We start from the raw sequence: 20208 nt of genomic DNA on the forward strand, positions 1-20208 counted from the left end.
CACAGGAACGGGAAGAAATCTCTTTATAATGACTTCGTTATGGGTCGACCTGAGTAATATAGGTGGGGGCGGAGCCTGATCTCAGGTCGACATGTCTGTCAAAGACAGACGTGGTGGCATAGGAGCTTCCGTAATTGGTCACGCCCGAAGCGATTCCCATAGTGAAACACCTCACTCTGTTATCAAAAAACCCTGGATTACGTTAAGTAACCCATCGTTATAGTTCGTTCATCCTTAATTTTAATAACATTTAATGTATTAATATCCACAAGTGAAAATTAAAAAGTGATGGTCAGCAAACCAGAAAGTGCACCACGCCACCGGTCTGATGCATGGACCGGTGCATGGTCTGCTCTTGGACCACCATCATATTCAGTTTATTAACTTGCCATGAATTATTACACAAATGTTCAGTAATGAAGAGGTATGCCTAAGCTAAATATTGTTTTGACAGTGGCATCATAAAATGCTTGATATGACTCATACCATACCATAAAGTGCACGATAATGCTAACTAACGTTATCAACCTCCCTGCAAAACTCACCACAACTTTGTAGGTCTTGTCCCTCATGCTGGCCCTTACAAAACCCACAAGCTGACCCTTGGACACGCTACACTCAACTACATGACCCGATTTGAAGTGGTTTTCACCCCTTTGAACACTTTTGTTTCCCTCCTTGAAAAAAGCCATCATATGGCAGCCAAGAAGATCACGATTGCACTGATAAGTGTACCATGCAAAAACGCAACACAGGGTTTTTTTTATTAATTTTTTTTATTAATGATCTTCAGTCTTCACAGACCTTCAGACTGGTTTAACCAGACACAGAGCCATAGAGAGAATTTAAAAGGGCTGACCAAATTTTTGATCCAGAACACCAAATTAAGTAAGGGTTTAACACAGTACAAGGGTTAATTCAGTCATTAAAATGTTAAGACAATGGAAGAATACTGCTTGTTGAGCTCTTCTAGGCATAGCTTAAATGTTTCCATCTCGTCTCACTCCATCTCGTCTCTCTCCATCTCGTCTCACTCCATCTCGTCACACTCCATCTCGTCTCACTCCATCTCGTCTCTCCGTCTCGTCTCACTCCATCTCATCTCTCTCCATCTCGTCTCACTCCATCTTGTCTTACTTCATCTCGTCTCACTCCATCTCGTCTCTCCATCTCGTCTCACTCCATCTCGTCACACTCCATCTCATCTCACTCCATCTCGTCTCACTTCATCTCGTCTCACTCCATCTCATCTCTCTCCAACTCGTCTCACTCCATCTCGTCTCACTTCATCTCGTCTCACTCCATCTCGTCTCTCTCCATCTCGTCTTACTCCATCTTGTCTCACTCCATCTTGTCTCACTCCATCTCGTCTCTCTCCGTCTCATCTCACTCCTTCTCATCTCAGTCTGTCTCGTCTCTCCATCTCGTCTCAGTTAGTCTTGGTTCTCCATCTTGTCTCAGTCTGTCTCGTCTCTCCATCTCGTCTCACTCCATCTTGTCTCTCTCCATCTCATATCTCTCTCCGTCTTGTCTCACTCCAACTTGTCTCACTCCAACTCGTCGGATGGCTGATGAGGGTTTCTTCACTGCCTTCTGCCTTTCCTTTGACTTGATTTCCAGCTTCGAAGAGCCAACAGCAAATGGTCGCACTCGTCCCACCGTTCACATCCGATGGTCTTCAGCTTTCAAGCTCAGTCCAGTGGCTCCTTCCAGCCATCATTCATTCCATGCACTCCAGGGGACATCCTCATCCTGAATAACACCAGACTGAGAAGAGGCTTCATCAGGCCTGGCATCTCTGCCGGATTCAACCATCCTTGCAATAATTGTGTAGCAATGTTCAGGGAAGAAGGAGGTGGAAACCGGCGAACATTCAAATAAACTTTATTTAAAATAAACCAAACAAACTAAAATACCGCCAGCAGCCCCTCGCGGACGACTGCTGGCTAAAATAAAACACAAATACAAAAAACAAAACTCAACTAAAATACAGGCCTGTTCCTCTCTCGATCATCCACGTCGTCGCTCCTCCGTGAGAGATGCGAGACCGGTGTGCTTCACAGGTGTTGCTCATTAGCAATCGCACCACCTACCTCGCGCCGTGTTCTTACGTCCCTCGGCCGTCCTGTTCGCCACAACTTGGTTATAAGACTAGTTCTCGTCCTTTCACAGCAGCACGCCGGATCAGCTGTCCAAAGCTCTGAGTCTTGTAAAGAGGATTGTAAAGCATGATCCACTGTCACTGAGCTTCACAACTTCATAGCTGCACAACTCACACATAATGAAATTAGATATCTATTTTAGATAAATAGCAATTCAAGGGATTTTTATTTTATTCATTTTGTATTGCATGTTTAAAAATTTATTTTATTTCATCACAACAAAATGTATATAAACAAAATACATAATCTGGGGAAAATTATATTGAGACAGGGCCGTAACTGTCACGGTTCACCGTCTATCTTTTGCACTACATTTCCCAGAATCCTCTTTGGTGCACCTGCAATCACTCTCCCCTGAATTATCACCTGCACCTGTTTACAATCAACAGCCTCATCAGCCAGCTCCATAAAACACTCTCCACAGCCTCAGTCAAGGTCAAGCCTCCAACAGGAACAGACCATTACCTGTGTCGCACGAAATCTCTTATGCTGCCAACACGCGTAAAGTATACTCAACTGTTGATTACTAACCTCTGTGTCCTTGTTCCGATGTCCCCAGAATCCTCGCCTGTATCCGCGTATCCTGAGACCCTGTATTACTCCTGAGTTCAACTTGTTCGTGGCTGCAGGAGGGAATAAGGGAATGGAGTTATCCGGTTTTCTTTGAGGGGAATAAGACAGCACACTCAAAATGGTTTTGTGGCACTGTTCTTTTTACCCAAATATGTTTTGTTAAAGTAACACACATATATTTCTTTTACCACCTAAACACTATTGTATTGCGTTTAACTTAACCTGTATAATTTTCCACTTTACTTAATTATCAATCATTAAACTAATTTAAAGGGTTTAATTTCGCTATAAACAAAAACTTAATTTGATTGTGTTCAATCTGCTTAAATATGTAAAATTAAAGTTTACTTAATCCGTTTGTGTTGGATTACATGAATGATTTGTGTTGCATTAACTGAAACTGGGCGGTGCTTGTTAGTTCCCAGCATGCTTTGCATATAGCTGAATTAAGACAGAATAAATGTTGAAATGAAGTGTTATTTTATGTGTTTTTTAAAAAATGAGGAAAGGGGAAGACTTTATAGTGTGTAATTGTGTTTAATTTTAAATTACATTGCGATTATTAGAACCATTTAAATTACAGTGGGTTACCATTGTGGAGAAGAGTAGAGCATTTGGTTAGGATGTGGACTGATTCGAAAACAGGGTTAGTTCTTGTTGCTGAAAGAACACATAAATCATAGCATTTGGCATGTAAATAAGTGCTGTCATTAGCTAATAGCTAGCAATAGTCTAGTAATTAATTTGAGAAATCATGTAAATCCTACATGCACTTATTTTTCAGTGCTGTTTAAATAAACTAAAGCATGTTCACTAAACTTAACCGGTTTAAGTTACAGGGAAGCAATTCCATTGATTTGTTTGGACTCATTCAGTTGAATTGTCACAACACAAGGAGCTTACATAGATTCAAAAAATGTCATTAACATTAATACAAAATAATTTGCTTGTGTGGAACCACTGTCCATAATTAAATTAAGTTAGTTTAAAGAGTATTTTTTTTTTGAGTGCAGTAACAAATAGGGAAAAGGCAGAGTTATTGGCAAAAATGTTTGTTAAGATACATGACTCAAATAATTTACAGGAAGAAGGTAGAAGAGGTAGAGAGAAAACAAAATCTGAAAATATGGAGGCTTTGGGTAGGAAAAGTAGTGTAGAGGATGGACAGAATGTCCCCTTTAGAATATGAGAGTTGAAAAGGGCACTAGATAAAGCAGGACAAATGGCTCCAGGGAAAGATGAAGTATGTTATTTTATGATGAAGCATTTAAGTGTAGAAGGTATGGAAAAATTATTGCTGTTTAACAACAGAGTGTGGATAGAGGGAACAATACCAGGGAGTTGGAAGGAGGCTATAATAATTCCAATAAGGAAGCCAGGAAAAGATGCCAGTAGACCTGGAAGCTATAGACCAATTGCCTTGACGTCCCATATCTGTAAAATAATGGAACGTATGGTGAATGAGAGATTAATATACTTCTTGGAGAAAAGAGAAATGGTGGCTTCATATCAAAGTGGTTTTAGGAAGGGAAGGAGTACTTTGGATTCAGTGATTAGGCTAGAAGATGAAATTAGGAAAGCTCAAATAAATAAAAAGAGACAATGGTTGCAGTATTTTTCAACGTGGAAAAGGCATATGATATGTTATGGAAGGAAGGATTGCTAATTAAACTGAATCTAATGGGTGTTGGAGGGGGAATATTTAATTGGATTATGGACTTTTTAAATGAAAGAACTATTCAGGTGAAGATAGGAGCAGAATTATCAAGTCAATATATGGTAGAGAATGGGACACCTCAGGGGAGTGTAATAAGTCCAACTTTATTTTCCATTATGATAAATGATGTATTTGTAAACATTCCAACTGATATGGGGAGATCATTGTTTGCAGATGATGGAGCATTGTGGAAAAGAGGGAGAAATGTGGAATATGGAATTAAAAAAATGCAAGATGGCATTAATCAAGTCGAGAAGTGGGGGACAGAATGGGGATTTAAGTTTTCAGTGGAAAAAACAAATGTTATGTTCTTCACAAGAAAGAAAGTCAGGGAATGGTATTTGAAATTGTATGGGAATAAGTTAGAGAGAGTTGAAAGTTTTCGTTTTTTGGGAGTATATTGTTGATGTGAGATTAACATGGAGGGAGCATATTAGATATGTAATTGATAAGGGTAAAAAAGTTATAAATGTCATGAGGTGTTTTACAGGATTGGGGTGGGGTGCGGATGTAGCATCGCTAAAATACATATATATAGCCTTAATAAGATCAAGAATAGACTATGGAAGTATTGTATATGGTTCAGCAGCCAAATCTGTGTTGGCAGATCTGGATGTTATACAAGCCCGGGCTTTAAGATTGTGTGTAGGAGCGGTTAGAACTTCCCCAGTATGTGCTCTCCAAGTTGAAGCAGGTGAAATGCCATTGTGGTTGAGGAGAAAGCAGCTAGGGGCTAATTATTGGATTAATTTAAGAGGGCATGGAGATAGTCATCCAGCAAAAAAGGTCCTGCAGACATGCTGGGAGAAGGAGACAAAACAAAAAACAAGTTTTGGGTGGACAGGGGATCAAATGGCAAAAGATACAGGGGTTTATGATAAAGAGTTTTGTGCAAGTGTGGTGTGGCCTATCAGACCTATATGGGAATTAGAAATACCATGTGTAGATTTAGAGTTACTTAAGATTAAACGTAATAATAAGGATGCTGATTTAAATAGCATATTATAGTTATAAGGAATGTAAGTATAAGGAGAGTATTCAGATTTTTACAGATGGGTCAAAGGACATACAAACAGAGGCAACAGGGTCTGCAGTTGTTATTCCTAGATATAAGGAGGAAATTAGTAAAAGAAAATCGGATTATCTGAGTGTATTTGAAGTTGAAATGTTTGCCATATTGATGGCATTGGAATGGACAAAACAAAGTAGGGATAAAGAAATATTAATATGTAGTGACTCTGTATCAGCTTTAGTAAGTATGAAGACAGGTGCAACTAGAAGTCATCTGGATCTGCTCTATAAAGTTTTATTCATGATCTCAAGAATAAATAGGCAGGGGACAAATTTCATATTTATGTGGGTCCCTGCACACTTGGGAATTCAGGGAAATGAGTAAGCAGATAAAGTGACAAAAGAAGCAGTTAAAAAAGGAGATGTGGAAGTCAATATTAAATTATCAAAATCAGAGGGGAACGGTATAATGTGGAGGAGTGTAAATCAACAATGGCAAGTTGGGATAATGCAACAAAAGGGAGACATTTGTATGAAATTCAAAGAAAAGTAGGCATATCAAGAAGTAGGGGAAAAGAGCAGGTGATAAGTAGGTTGAGAATTGGGCATAGTAATCTTAATAGCACACTTTTAATTATAGGAAAACATCCTACAGGAATGTGTGAACAATGTCAGGAGGCTGAAACAGTAGAACACGTTCTTACAAAGTGCAGGAAATTTAATCAGGAAAGACAAGAAATGATAAAACAGTTAAAAAATATAGGAAGGGTAGATAATACAGTAAAAAGTTTATTGGAGTATGGAGAGAGTGTGTAGGTTAGGAAATGGTTATTTGGTTTTTTGAGGGGGACTGGATTAGGTAGGCGGATTTAGTATGAGTAAAAGTAAAAAGGGTAGTTAAAACCTGAAGATGGCAGTAATGCAACTAATGGATGCCAACTGCCGTAAAAATCTAAAGAAGAAGAAGAAGAAGGGACAGGTGCGTGATTTTTTTTCCCAAACCACTTCAGCGGAAATCCCGCCCTGCAGCCGATTCTAAAGTTTTCATTGGTCATGTCAATCACTGTACTGATTGCCTACACCAAACACTGATCCCTAAACCTACCCGTCACTGTAACCTAAACCAATGAAATCGGCTGCAGGGCGGGATTTCCGCTGAAGTGGTTTGGGGAAAAAAATCACGCGGGACAGGTCCCTTCCCCAATAATCAGAGGAGCCTGATGACTTTTATTTTGAAAACACGCACAGAAATGACAGTAGCTGACTTCATGATGCTCAAACTTTTGTCCTCACAGTAAGAGCACGCGCGGAGACTGATCAATGGCACTACATGTTCATTCCTGATGTAGTTTCATGTGAATATCTGTGCTGAAATCAGCGCGCGAACATGGCGTGCTTCTTCAGGCGGAGCGTCGCGCTGCAGGTACAACACGCGCGCGTTTGAAGCACTGTGACATTAATACAACATTATAAACATCTCATCTGGTCGCTGTACTTGTTTTGCAGCTCGCGAAGGTGTGTGGAGTGTCTGAAGATGCTTTAATACCCCATATCTCTGCAGTGCCAGTGTCAAAGAAACAGTAAGAGCCGACATCCAAACACACTTTAAACCCATGACGTTACACTCGCCTTCGTTATTATTAAAGAACTACCAAACAACATGACATTCAATGACATTCAACAGACATTCACATCACAAGACCCCATACAGATTCATAATATTTTACAATAGATATACTTTTTACATTTTCACACATTTTGTTAAGTGACTTTATTAACAGTAAGTTCTTTTTTTTTAGAAAGGAGTTTATGAATAAAGAATTTGCCCTTCAGAATTATAAAATATGTTGACAGCTCTTTTGTCTTAATGCTCATAATCACAGATAGACTAATTCACATTCAAAATATCTGTACTTTTTGACAATTAGAAAACAGATTTCATCCTCAATATTATTACAAAAGAACCGTTCTTTTCCAATTTACATAAATGTAGAGGGAAAATAATTTTATGTACATTTAAAAAAAAAAAACTTCTCTTACTTAAATTGAAATGCAGAGTTTGAAGGGTTTCTGCACTTAAGGTTAAATAGATTTTCTCCGTTGGATCCCCTGCACTGACACAGTTATAAAGCAGCATGTGATGATGACATTGATCAGATGTGTGTAATATCATGAGCTTAAAGGATTAGTTCACTTCAGATGACTATTTCCTGATAATTTATTCACTCCCACGTCATCGGAGATATTCTTGTCTTTCTTTCACCAGTCGAAAAGTAATGTAGGTTTTAGAGGAAAACATTCCCGGATTTTTCTCCATATAGTGACTTCAATGAGGTCCAAATATCAGTTTCAGTGCAGCTTCAAAGTCTCGACACAATCCCAGCCGAGGAATAAGAGTCTTATCTAGACAAACCATTGTCATTTTCTAAAAAAAGATTTAACCACAAATGCTGGTCTTGCACTAGCTCTGCGATGCGACACACATTACGTAATCACGTTGAAAGGTCATACGTGACCTAGGCGGAAGTACCGACCCAGTGTTTACAAAGTAAATGTGTAAAGACTTAGTCAAACACCCTTTACAAAAAAAAAAAGAATAAACAAAAGGTAAAAAAACGATGTTGGATGAGTTTGAAGTTGGAGGAGAAAATGAGATGGAGTTTTTCGCCCAACGCTACATTTCTGAACCGGAACACGCGTGACCTTTCAACCTGATTACGTAATGTGTGTCGCATCGCAAAGCTAGTGCAAGATGAGCAGTTGTGGTTAAAAAGTATGCAAATGTTTATTTATTTTTGTAGAAAATGTCAAATGGTTTCTCTAGATAAGACTCTTATTCCTCGGTTGGGATCGTGTCGAGACTTTGAAGCTGCACTGAAACTGACATTTGGACCTTCAAACCGTTGGACCCCAATGAAGTCCACCAGGGTGACAGAAGTATAAGGTGACCTCAGCGGTTGTGTGTGTGGTGTTTGTGACGTCAGGGCGTCCGCTGATCTGCGTGTGTCGGTCAGCTGTCTGCTGCGGAGCGGAGCTGCTGCTGCTGATGGAGACCTGCACACCAAAACACAAGCGCTGGCCAATCAGGTGAGCAGACCTTCCCGAACCATTGAACTGCAGACTTGGGAACAGTGCGAAGACTCTTTTGTGCTCTTTTGTTCTTCTATCATATGCATGTTTGCATGTATGTGCATCTGATTTTCATGACTTTTTTTGGGATGTGCATGCGCTCTGCGATTTAAAGGATGTGGTGTTGTGTTCTGCTCTAGATCAGACGGGACTCTGTCGTGGAGGACGTCGTCGCTGGTCGAGGAGTGATTCACTTCAGATTAAACAAACGGATCCTGGCGCAGGTGAACAGATGCTCTGCCTTCACACCGCTGCTCACAGACCGGAGGAAACAACAATCATACACACAACTCTCTATTGAATTACATTCTTAAAGGATTAGTTCACCTCAAAATGCAAATTTCCTAATAATTTACTCACCCCAATGCCATCCAAGATATCCATGTCTTTCTTTCCTCAGTGGAAGAGAAAATTAGTTTTTTGAGGAAAACAGTTCTGGATTTTTTTTTCGAATAATGGACTTCAATGACAACCAGCATTTTGAAGTCCAAATCAATGCAGTTTCAAAGGTCTTTGAAGTGCTTGAAAATGCTGTGCACGATCGCAGCTGAGCAGCTTGTCTAGCGAAACGATAGGTCATTTTCAACAAAAAAAAAATATATATATATACCTTTTAACTACAATCGTTCGGATTGAGCTGATCTGCAACACGCCGGGAACTACATCATCACGTTGAAAGGTCACCGTGCGAAGGAGGATAGTTCAAATTGTATTGTATGTTGAATGACATATTTATGTCTTTGTGTCATATTATTGTTTAAAATGGTCCTTAAGTGTGCGTATCCTGGGTGTTTAAATCTTTTAAAACCTAAACATTTTTTTTTTTCAAGCGTGACCTTTCAACGTGATGACGTAGTTCCCGGCGTGTTGCAGATCAGCTCAATCCGCACAATTGTAGTTAAAAAGTATATATATATATATATATTTTTTTTTTAAATGACCTATCGTTTCGCTAGACAAGACCTTCCTCCTCAGCTGCGATCGTGCACAGCATTTTCAAGCACTTCAAAGACCTTTGAAACTGCATTGATTTGGACTTCAAAACGCTGGTTGTCATTGAAGTCCATTATTCGAAAAAAAAATCTAAAAAAATTGGGGTGAGTAAATTATTAGGAAACTTGCATTTTGTGGTGAAATAATCCTTTAATGTGCATAATGGCTCATGCAGGATACATTGTGGGAAGACATTTTTCTCTAATCAGTTTCTTTCTGTGTTTTGTCAGCTTTTTGAAGTCAATGCTACATGTAGGCCCTGTCGCTATTATTGATTAATCGCCTGATATTTGTTCTAATCACAGATTTTGAGAGAACTGCAATAATTGTCCAGGTTAAATTTCAATCATATTTTGTCAAAGAATATAAAAACCACTGTTGTAGAGTACATAAATGTAGTCAAAGGTCTTCCTTTATACAAAATGAAGATTTGTGGGTTTGATCAGACTGTTTTATTATATTATTTCATATTATATGCATTATATTATATTATAAATGTTAAGTTTCAAAGCACTAGGGTGATTCATATGGGCCTATTCTATTATAATTTTTATTTTAAATGCGATCCCCCCCCAAAGACTTGCACTGTAATTGACGCACAAAACAAAATTAAATTAAAAACAATTATTTGTATGAGTACAAAATTCATGATTGTGAATGCCATAGCTACATGGATATGGCATAATAATTGCTTTTCAAGTCAGCATGAAAGGAAAATTCATCCCATCTATTTTCTAAATGCATATTATTATGGAAGCTTGCTTTACTCATAGGTAATTGCAACATTTTCTTACATTTCTGACTTTTTTTTCATGCAATTGTGAATTTCTCGCAATTCTGAGAAAAAAAGTCTGAATTGGAAGATAAAAATTTGCATTGACATTTATTATTTTTTACTACACAGAAACTCTTAGAACAGCTGCAATCAGAGCCTGATGGGTTCGGCGTGAAGAGTGACCTTCTGCAGCATCTTCATGGCGGCAGGACGCTGGTGGAGTTCAGGTTGGTTAATACAGGAGCTGTTAGCTTACAGCATACATTGATTTAGCATGTGGCTCTGAGGCGTCACCTATTCAACTTTCTTTGCTTACAGTTCTCCAAACATCGCTAAGAAATTTCATGCCGGACATCTTCGCTCCACTATAATTGGTGAGGTCATTACTCTGTTAAATTATTTTTGCAAATATTAAACTAGTTCTCTCTGTCACCAGTAGGTGGAGTGCTTCTATACAAGATATGCTTTGGTTGATTATTTGAGGTATTTGTACTGAACCAGCGGTTTTTAGAGAACAAAACTTTAAATAATTTGCTTTTTTGCAGGAAACTTCATTGCCAACCTAAAGAAGGCCTTGGGGAAAGAGGTTATTCGAGTCAATTATTTGGGAGACTGGGGAATGCAGTTTGGTGAGTTAACATTATTAACATTATTAACCTAGAGAAGTCAGTAAGTTAGGGTGACCAGACGTCCCGTTTTTCCCGGGACAGCCCCGTATTTCCACTCTAATTTTAGTGTCCCGACTTATTCTGAAAAAATCATGTTTTGTCCCTTATTTCATCGTTAATATATATATATTTTTTTATATATAATAGGTTTCGTTTCCGAAAGGCTAAGTGAATATATATGTTACGTTCAAACCGTGTAGCGCGCATGACAGAGAGGGAGAGACCTTGTGTGTGTGTGCTAGTGTGCCTAATGAAGCGCATGTAAGACGCATTAATAGAGGGAATGCATTAACGTCACTTTCCCGCCGGAACACGCCCCCTCAGCCGGACTGAGTGGCAGAAGAGCAACTGCGTGACTGGATTTAATAGAGGAAACTGCGAAAACGCAAGTAAAACAAACGATTATCAGTTTAAACTAAAGATTGGACTCAATATAGTGTTCCTTACAACTTACTAAAGATCCAGTGATCCATGGATATTAACATGCAGCCAGGAATCGTGTTTCCTGACATTTATATATGCCTGATTTCGACACCAGGGAAATACATACAGCAAATTTGCCTGTGAATGCTTTATATAAATACAAAATAGGCAGGTCTAAATCCAGGTGATCACTTATCAATGTTATATATATCATCATATCGTCTAGAGACTTAAGACTTGTATAGTTTTTTGTCAGTGTTTATTTAAAAATGTCAAATTATACAGAATATACAGTGGTAAATATTTGATTGATGAGTTGTCACTGCAATATATAACAATACAATATATAGAGAATGATTTTACCACTAAATTCAGCATATTGACACAAAAATGATAACTGCAAATCCACCTTTCGCTGCCTGGAGTCCAGTTGTTTCTATGAATTGTAGCGATCTATTTGCTTCTCTGTTCTGTAGCTTTAGGTAGTCTGTAAAAATATTCCTCATATTTCTTGTCAAATCTAGTTGTACAGTCAGTCTCAAAGCTCTTTCCCGTTTTAGACGCGTTTTGTGTGTTTTTCCGCAGCATTCACACTGAAAATCAATGCTGCCGCTCAGTCTTTTTGCCACTTGTGGGCGTAACTGCAGTCACTCCGGCCAACGGTGACGTCACGTGCATTCCCTCTATACGCATGCGTTCTGTATCTGTCCCGTATTCCACTCCGAGAAATCTGGTCACCCTACAGTAAGTTCAATAAAATGAAAAAAGTTTAAAGTGCCCCTATTATGCAGGGTTTTAGACTGCGACCATTTTATGAGAATGTGCGAGTTAAAATTTTATGTGGTCGCATTTGTGCGAGTGTATGGTCATGTACTACTCAGTTAAATTCACGCATGCGCAACAGAACATGAACGAGTACATCATGAATCCATTTTCCAAAACGTGTTTTTGACTTATCCTGAATCACTACGGTACACCTATAATAAGTGTTTATATTCTGACTATTTTATCCCGGGGTCGGCTCGGCTGTGGAGTTGCCCAGTGCCTGCGTGACTCGCCATAGACATTAACGGAGAGAAGTAGCTCTAGCTACAATGTTCTTCTGCAAGACACTTGCATTTTATTTATTAACGAACGTACATGTCACGCGCATTGCACACTGATGGTGAAACGCGCCAATTAGGAATTCAGGAATTAAGGCATATAAAAATGAAAAGGTCTCACGAAACACCGAGCCCCTTCTTACGTCTTTTCTTGCGGTTAGATGGGTAATCGCTCGACAGAGGGAAAAGGAAATGATTAAAAAATTTAACACTGCTTATAACATAGCAAAAGAGGAACTCCCGTTGACAAAATTCACATCAGAAATTATACTGATGAAAAAGAACGGGTTGAATGTTAATCCCACTTATGCCAACGACATAGGCTGTGCCCAATTTATAGGAGTGATAGCAGACAATCTCGAAAAAAGACAGCTGACAAAATTTCCTCCGCCCACTATTTATCATTTTTAATTGATGGAGATACAGACATCTCCAACAAAGAATGTGAGATTGTCTATGCCCGTGTCATTGATAATGGAAGACCTACCAATTTCCTAATTGGTCATATTGACGTTCAACAAGCCCATGCAGAAGGTAAGGAGTGTGAGAGTTCTGATTTTTGTTACAACTATAAACTTTGATAACGAAAAATCTGTATCAGCGTATTATAATAGTCTAATCTTTTAAAGTTTAATGCATACATTTGAAGGTTTAATGATTTTTAAAAGCTAGAAAGATGATGATGATAGATAGATGATAATAGACAGACAGACAGACAGACAGATAGATAGATAGATAGAATATAATTCAAATGTAAATAGATAGATTGTGTATAATTCAAATGCAAAATGCTTAAAATTACAGATTAAAATTACTGTCTAAAATCCATGAAAATCCAGAAATTGGCAATGATAATTACCAAATATTACAAGTGTTTTTATATAATATATTACAGGTATTTATGCTGCAACCAAGAAAGCCTTTGCTAGCCTTGGTCCATTAAGACCACTATTCATCAGCATGGATTGATTAATCCCATGGCATGTAGGAAAAAGAAAAAGAAGGTGCGACCAAATCATATGCTGGTGCGACCAACTGAGAAAGTTGGTAGCACCAGTGCAACCAGTGGAAAAGTTAGTCTGGAGCCCTGTTATGCTTTTTGGGTTATCACCTTTCATGTTATGTGTAAGCTAGCTGTTTGTGAATGTAAAAGGTCTGCAAAGTTTCAAAGATCAAAGTGCAGATAAATGTAGTTTTTGTCTCTCAAAAGAAGTGATTCTGAACTGAAATGAGTCGTCAGTAACTCCAGTCTCACTTCCTGCTGAACCTACGTAGGTTTGTAACTAATTTGCGTAATGCCAGCCTCTGGTCTTCATTGGCTGCTGACGAACAATGTCTACTTTGCCCCTCAAACAAAGTAGTTGTAATTGTATCTGAGACTGGTCTGACTAATCAGAGCAGAGTAGACCAGTCACAACAGACTGAGCCATCTGACCAATCAGTGCAGAGTAGACCAATCACAACAGACTGGGCCATCTGACCAATTAGAGCAGAGTAGACCAATCACAACAGACTTGGCCATCTGACCAATCAGAGCAAAGTAGACCAATCACAACAGACTGAGGCATCTGACCAATCAGAGCAGAGTAGACCAATCACAACAGACTGGGCCATCTGACCAATCACAACAGACTGGGTCGTCTGACTAATCAGAGCAGAGTAGACCAATCACAACAGACTGGTTCATCTGACCAATTAGAGCAGAGTAGACCAATCACAACAGACTTGGCCATCTGACCAATCAGAGCAGAGTAGACCAATCACAACAGACTGAGCCATCTGACCAATCAGAGCAGAGTAGACCAATCACAACCGACTGGGCCATCTGACCAATCACAACAGACTGGGTCATCTGACTAATCAGAGCAGAGTAGACCAATCACAACAGACTGGTTCATCTGGCCAATCACAACAGACTGGGTCATCTGACCAATCAGAGCAGAGTAGACCAATTACAACAGACTGAACTATCTGGCTAATCAGAGCAGAGTAGACCAATCACCACAGACTGTGCCATCTGACCAATCAGAGAAGAGCAGACCAATCACAACATGCCGAACCATCTGACCAATCAAAGCAGAGTAGGCCAACCACAACAGACTGGGCCATCTGACCAATCAGAGCAGAGTACACCAATCACAACATACTGAACCATCTGACCAATCAGAGCAGAGTAGACCAATCATAACAGACTTGGCCATCTGACCAATCAGAGCGGAGTAGACGAATAACAGACTGAACCATCTGACCAATCAGAGTGGAGTTGACCAATGACAACAGGCTGGGCCATCTGACCAATCAGAGAAGAGCAGACCAATCACAACATACTGAAGCATCTGACCAATCAGCAGAGTAGACCAATCACAACAGACTGAACCATCTGACCAATCAGAGCAGAGTAGACCAATCACAACAGAGTGGACCATCTGACCAATCAGAGCAGAGTAGACCAATCATAACAGACTGGACCATCTGAATAAAGAGAAAAGAGCAGACCTACACACCACATTATTAGGGGTGGCACGATCCGCTTTTTTTGCCTCCGATAACGATTCCGATACCTGGGACTCAGTATTTGCCGATTCCGATCCAATACTAAAATAATAATTAAAAAAACAGTGCCAAATTACCTAATAAACTGTATCTGTATGCCTCACTGTGGGGAAGAGACTGGGATTATTCTTTTGTTAAAGGCATCAAAGCTTGACTTAAACATTATTTTCCTTACTTTGTAAAACAATACAGACAAAATATATACTATATAATTAAAATACATTTATTTTAAAATTTTAAGCGCACCTTTTTAAAGAAGCAGCAACATATGATACATAGATTGGACAGAACAACTAAGGCTATCAATAAACTGCCATTGCGCAAAAGTATTGTAATATGAAAGGCTCCAATTCAGAGCGGCACGAAACCTTATGCGCATCCCGTGCGCAGAATGATGCGCTCGAAGCAACATGGAGTCACGGCGCGCAGCGCGTCGCATTGAAAAGTTCAACGCACAAAAGTAAGATATACATATATTTCTTTATTTATTCATTAGTTTGAGCCTTTTAACAGTTTTAAATTTCAGTTAATGTGCGCGTGAAGAGCAATTATATCGCTCTCTACTCCATTGTTGTGATTACTGATCAGTTGTGTTGTGATCTAACAGACACCCGGTATGTGAAACTCCAGCACGTTAAAGTCCTTTTATGCAAACCATAGACATTTATCTACATATCTACAGTATAATAATAGGAACATTGACTCATCTTGGAGAGAGTTTCATCGTGTTGACTGTTTTACCCAAGCGCGACGCGCTGTTTGAGTGCTGAGAATGACTGACAGCCGCAGCGGAGGGAAGCACTTAGGTGAAGATTAATTTAACGATTTAAATCTGTACCTCACATTAAACTATATGTAATGGCTTCAGAAATCTTGGAATACAGTACACGAAAACATTATAGTGGTTTATAATGTTTTTGTGCCTTTTGTGTTGTATAACAATAACATATGTAGGCTATACAATATCGGATCGGATTTGGATGGTCTCGTCTGGCGATACCCGATCCGGCAAATATTGCTAGTATCGGAGCAATACCGATACTGAGTATCGGATCGGCGCACCCCTACACATTATTATGAGAAAATGAAAGTCTCTTTGACTTTGGATGCATGTAAACCTACTGTAGGGGCAAACAAAACAAAATTTGGAGCCTTTAAAACATTATAATAGGGGCACGTTATAAACACTTTCCTCCACCTTCATATACAGTATACCTGTAAAGGTGCATGGACATGTAATGTGTCAAATGTTATTGAGTTGCTCAGTGCTGAGTGTTGATGGTGTAATGTTGATGAATTCGATGGTTTGATGCCGATGGTGTGATGTTGATGGTGTGTAGGTCTGCTGCTGGTGTTATTGAGTGTGATGGTGCTATGTTGATGGTGTGTAGGTCTGCTGGTGCTATTGAGTGTGATGGTGTGATGTTGATGGTGTGTGCAGGTCTGCTGGTGTTATTGAGTGGGATGGTGTGATGCGGATGGTGTGATGTGGATGGTGTCAATGGTGTGATGTTGATGGTGAGATGCTGATGGTGTGAAACTGTGATGTTGATGCTGTGATGTTGATGGTTTGTGCAGGTCTGCTGGTGTTATTGAGTGTGATGGTGTGATGTTGATGGTGTGTAGGTCTGCTGGTGTTATTGAGTGTGATGGTGTGATGTTGATGGTGTGTGTAGGTCTGCTGGTGCTATTGAGTGTGATGGTGTGATGCTGATGGTGTGATGCTGATGGTGTGTGCAGGTCTCCTGGTGTTATTGAGTGTGATGGTGTGATGTTGTTGATGGTGTGTGCAGGTCTGCTGGTCTTATTGAGTGTGATGGTGTGATGCTGATGGTGTGTGCAGGTCTGCTGGTGTTATTGAGTGTGATGGTGTGATGTTGATGGTGTGTGCAGGTCTGCTGGTGTTATTGAGTGTGATGGTGTAATGTTGATGGTGTGTGCAGGTCTGCTGGTGTTATTGAGTGTGATGGTGTGATGTTGATGGTGTGTAGGTCTGCTGGTGTTATTGAGTGTGATGGTGTGTGCAGGTTGGCTGGTGTTATTGAGTGTGATGTTGATGGTGTGTGCAGGTCTGCTGGTGTTATTGAGTGTGATGGTATGATGTTGATAGTGTGTAGATCTGCTGGTGTTATTGAGTGTGATGGTGTGTGCAGGTTGGCTGGTGTTATTGAGTGTGATGGTGTGATGTTGATGGTGTGTAGATCTGCTGGTGTTATTGAGTGTGATGGTGTGTGCAGGTTGGCCGGTGTTATTGAGTGTGATGGTGTGATGTTGATGGTGTGTAGATCTGCTGGTGTTATTGAATGTGATGTTGATGGTGTGTGCAGGTTTGCTGGTGTTATTGGGTGTGATAGTGGGATGCTGATGGTGTGTGCACTGCAGGTCTGCTGGTGTTATTGAGTGTGATGGTGTAATGTTGATGGTGTGTAGATCTGCTGGGGTTATTGAGTGTGATGGTGTGTGCAGGTCGGCTGGTGTTGAGTGTGATAGTGGGATGCTGATGGTGTGTGCAGGTCTGCTGGTGTTATTGAGTGTGATGTTGATGGTGTGTAGGTCTGCTGGTGTTATTGAGTGTGATGGTGTGATGTTGATGGTGTGTAGGTCTGCTGGTGTTATTGAGTGTGATGGTGTGATGTTGATGGTGTGTGCAGGTCTGCTGGTGTTATTGAGTGTGATGGTGTGATGTTGATGGTGTGTAGGTATGCTGGTGTTATTGAGTGTGATGGTGTGTGCAGGTTGGCTGGTGTTATTGAGTGTGATGGTGTGATGTTGATGGTGTGTGCAGGTCTGCTGGTGTTATTGAGTGTGATGGTGTGATGTTGATGGTGTGTAGATCTGCTGGTGTTATTGAGTGTGATGGTGTGTGCAGGTTGGCTGGTGTTATTGAGTGTGATGGTGTGATGTTGATATAGGGCTGGACAATAATTCAATATCAATATGTATCGCGATACGTTTTTTTTCGATAACGGTGATATGATTTTTAAACACATTTTCGATATTTCAATATACATAATAGCATTTGTCACTGACTGACGTTAGGCGCGCAGCCGTCAGAAAGAGCAGAACACAATTGGCTACTTTCGTGATGACGTACACCACAGACACGCAGCCAGTGCTCAGCAGTAGTAGCTGATCTCCAATGCGGCAAGTTTTAACTAGCCTACAAAATGAGTGCCCCTGACCGCAATTCAAATTTGACTGCTTTCTCCTCACTTGTGGAAGCTTGTCTGACGAAATAGTTGATAAGAGAGGAAAGACAAATTCAGTAGTATGGAAGTGGTTCGGCTATCGGGGATCGGATAAACTTCAGGTTTCAGTCTGCTGCAAAATGTGCCGGAGAGTGGTGCCGACTAGCAGCGGGAACACCTCAAACCTGTTCCACCATTTGAAGCAGTTCCACCCGATAGAACATTCTGAGAGTCAAAAGATGAAGCACTGGCAGCATAAAAGTTTAAGCCAACCTGTCCCTGAAACAACACCATCCTCATCCCCAAAACCAGCTGTGTCAAAAGAGAAACCCATGCAGCAAACACAGATGGCTGCATTCATGGCTTATGACAAACAGTCTAAACGTCATAAAGACATTACGAAGGTTTAGTTCGGTGGAAAACGTAGGATTCAGGAAAATGATTTCAGTCATCGACCCGAGATACGAGCTCCCTGGGCGAAAATATTTTTCACACACATCTATCCCTGCACTTTATGGTGAAGTAAGGGAAAGGGTGGAGGAACAACTGAAGTCAGTGTCATATTTTGCGACCACAGCTGACCTGTGGTCAAGCCAAACCTCAGAACCATACTTGAGCCTGACAGTCCACTTTATTGACCAAGATTGGAAGCTTGTCAGCATATGCCTCCAGACGGTCTACTTTCCTGAGGATCACACGGGCGAAGCAATTGCAGCCGGACTTGCAGATGCGCTCGCCTCCTGGGGACTCCGCGAGGACCGGCAGGTCTGTATCACCACAGATAGCGGGACCAATGTCATCAAAGCCGCTGAGTTGAACAGATGGACAAGACTACAATGCTTCGGGCATCGACTGAACTCTGCTATTGGTAAGTTATACGCAGTTAATATAAATGGTAGTGTTATGTTAAAGCTGCAGTACATAACTTTTTTTTGGTTAAAAATTAGCTAAATTCATATAATGAGCCAGTACATCATGAATCCAATATCCAAACCGTGTTTTTGTCTTATCATGAATCACTACGGTACATCTATAATAAGTGTTTATATTCAGACTTTTTTAAACTACTTCGCCTCGGCTCCGCTGCGGAGTAGCCCAGTACCTGCGTGATTCGTCATAGACATAAACGGAGAGAAGTAGTTCCAGCAACAATGTTCTTCCGCAAGATGCATGCAGAGCGCCAAAAGCTACGGACCGCAGCAGCTTTAATTGATTTTGTTTATGGTGTGAGGATATATGACTAAAATCATTGTTTTAATTAATACTTAGTTGTAACTAGTACTTACCCTGTAGTTTTGATTAGGTGATTTTATTCACCCTATTTAAGTGATTTTATAGGCTATTCATTTAATCTTTATTCAAGACATGCATATTTGCATGGATACAGCAATTCTTTCAATTAAATTCAAAGGTGTTTTACTGGCATTGGAACATATGTTTACTTTGCCAAATCAGGTGTGAAGTTAAAACAAAAAAAATTATGCAAGCAGAAGAATTTTGCAGTAAGAATAATATGAATAAACAAAAAATTGTAGTTAAAATATATATACAAATTATAAGTATATATTGCAATTTGCAATTTTTTTCCCCTCTATCTGTCTACAGAGAAAGTTAACCAAGACAAGCGGGTGGACAGAGCAATTGGAGTCTGTAAAAAGGTGGTGACTGCCTTCTCCTACTCCTGGAAGAAGAAAGGGACCTTGCAGCTGCTCAGGAGGAGTATCACTTGCCAAAGCACAAGCTCATCAGTGAAACACCAACAAGATGGGGCTCCCGTCAACAAATGGTGAAGCGGGTTCTGGAACAGAAAAGGGCCATCACTGAAGTCCTCTCAAAGGACAAGAAGACCAGACCGCTGGTTCCTACCTGGCAAGATGTGGATGTTTTAGAGTCTATAGATGCAGCTCTAAGCC

At 40.1% G+C, this 20208-nt stretch overlaps 1 protein-coding gene and 1 long non-coding RNA gene across 2 annotated transcripts in view; both read left to right on the forward strand.

Moving 5' to 3' along the window:
- The first annotated feature begins 6630 nt into the window (after positions 1-6630).
- Positions 6631-20208, forward strand: part of rars2 (arginyl-tRNA synthetase 2, mitochondrial) — a 33768-nt gene continuing 20190 nt past the window's right edge. Inside the window, exons 1-7 of the mRNA XM_077220362.1 lie at positions 6631-6886; positions 6970-7043; positions 8448-8550; positions 8733-8816; positions 10490-10587; positions 10679-10734; positions 10906-10989. Coding sequence (XP_077076477.1) covers positions 6851-6886; positions 6970-7043; positions 8448-8550; positions 8733-8816; positions 10490-10587; positions 10679-10734; positions 10906-10989 — 535 coding nt within the window. The 5' untranslated portion in view covers positions 6631-6850. The remainder of the gene's footprint in view (positions 6887-6969; positions 7044-8447; positions 8551-8732; positions 8817-10489; positions 10588-10678; positions 10735-10905; positions 10990-20208) is intronic.
- LOC143728917 (uncharacterized) lies at positions 14058-14684 on the forward strand. The gene is made up of 3 exons (XR_013199921.1): positions 14058-14193; positions 14259-14474; positions 14632-14684. It is a non-coding gene; the product is annotated as an uncharacterized LOC143728917 (long non-coding RNA).

This window comes from Siphateles boraxobius, unplaced genomic scaffold, assembly GCF_051911475.1.
Source record: "Siphateles boraxobius isolate OS27281-9 unplaced genomic scaffold, OSU_SipBor_1 8, whole genome shotgun sequence".
In the NCBI taxonomy this organism is placed as follows: domain Eukaryota; kingdom Metazoa; phylum Chordata; class Actinopteri; order Cypriniformes; family Leuciscidae; genus Siphateles; species Siphateles boraxobius.